Genomic DNA, 1,232 nt, shown 5'->3' on the forward strand with positions numbered 1-1,232 from the left:
ATTAAGGTCCAGGCCCAACACACAGAGAGGCAGATTAAGGAGCAGTTTAAGAAGCTTCACCAGTTTCTAGAGGAGGAAGAGGAGGCCAGGATCACTGCTCTGAGGGAGGAAGAGGAGCAGAAGAGTCAGATGATGAAGGAGAAGATGGAGGCTCTGAGCAGAGAGATAGCAGCTCTGTCACACACAGTCAGAGCCACAGAGGACGAGCTGAGAGCTGAAGACGTCTCATTCCTGCAGAACTACAAGGTTACAGTGGAAAGAGTCCAGCAGCGCCTCCTGCTGGATGATCCACAGCTGGACTCCAGAGCTCTGATAGACCAGGCCAAACATCTGGGGAACCTGACCTTCAACATCTGGCACAAGATGAAGTACATGGTCTCCTACAGTCCTGTGGTTCTGGATCCAAACACTGCTCATCCAGAATTCATCCTGTCTGAAGATCTGACCAGTGTGAGAGTTGGACGGAAACAGAATCTTCCTGACAATCCAGAGAGGCTTGATAACTTCCTCATTGTCCTGAGCTCTGAGGGTTTTAACTCAGGGACTCACAGCTGGGATGTTGAAGTTGCAGACAATACATACTGGGACCTGGGTGTTGTAGCAGAGTCTTTCCAGAGGAAGAGAAACGTACAGTCTGGATTATGGGGAATAGGTTGCTATGAAGTTATATACTCAGCACATTCACCGTCAGCCCCCATCACTTTTCTCCGAGTGCAGAAGAAGCTCCAGAGGATCAGAGTGAATCTGGACTGGAACAGAGGAAGATTGTCGTTCTCTGATCCTGATACTAACACACACATACACACCATCACACACACTTTCACTGAGAAGCTGTTTCCATTCATTAGAACTGATGATAAACTGAAGATCTCACCACTGAAGGTCTCTGTGACAGTGGAACAGAGCAGTTAGAGATAAAGAGGATGATCATTAGTGCCACGGGTGCTCAGCTCCTAGGCATCTATTAATATTCCTTCGGGCTTATTATTATTCTTCCGCCAAATTTTGGCGCGTAACTCGTCCTGCAGTTTTGAGAAAACCCTGGTAATATATACATCAAAACGTGCGTCTTGATCCCGAAAGGGGTGCTATGACTTTTGGTGTTAAAATTCCAATTTTTCCCAAAGTAATTCCCAAATTACTGGGAATAAATAATGCATTAGGAATGCATTGGAATTTTCTTTAGAAACCCACAAAATTTCACCTTTTTTCTGAGTCACCCAGCTCTCTCA

General features: G+C 45.9%; 1 protein-coding gene across 1 annotated transcript; it reads left to right on the forward strand.

Moving 5' to 3' along the window:
• Positions 1-3: 3 nt before the first annotated feature.
• On the forward strand, positions 4-1,226 carry LOC111656808 (nuclear factor 7, brain-like; the record flags this gene model as incomplete). Its single annotated transcript, XM_023408712.2, has 1 exon — positions 4-1,226. A coding segment is annotated over one exon (909 nt), but the record flags the coding sequence as incomplete, so codon positions are not given.
• Positions 1,227-1,232: the final 6 nt, after the last annotated feature.

The sequence above is a fragment of the Seriola lalandi genome, unplaced genomic scaffold (assembly GCF_002814215.2).
Source record: "Seriola lalandi dorsalis isolate HSWRI2012SDOR001 ecotype SW California unplaced genomic scaffold, Sedor1 jcf7180001958254, whole genome shotgun sequence".
Taxonomy (NCBI): Eukaryota; Metazoa; Chordata; class Actinopteri; order Carangiformes; family Carangidae; genus Seriola; species Seriola lalandi.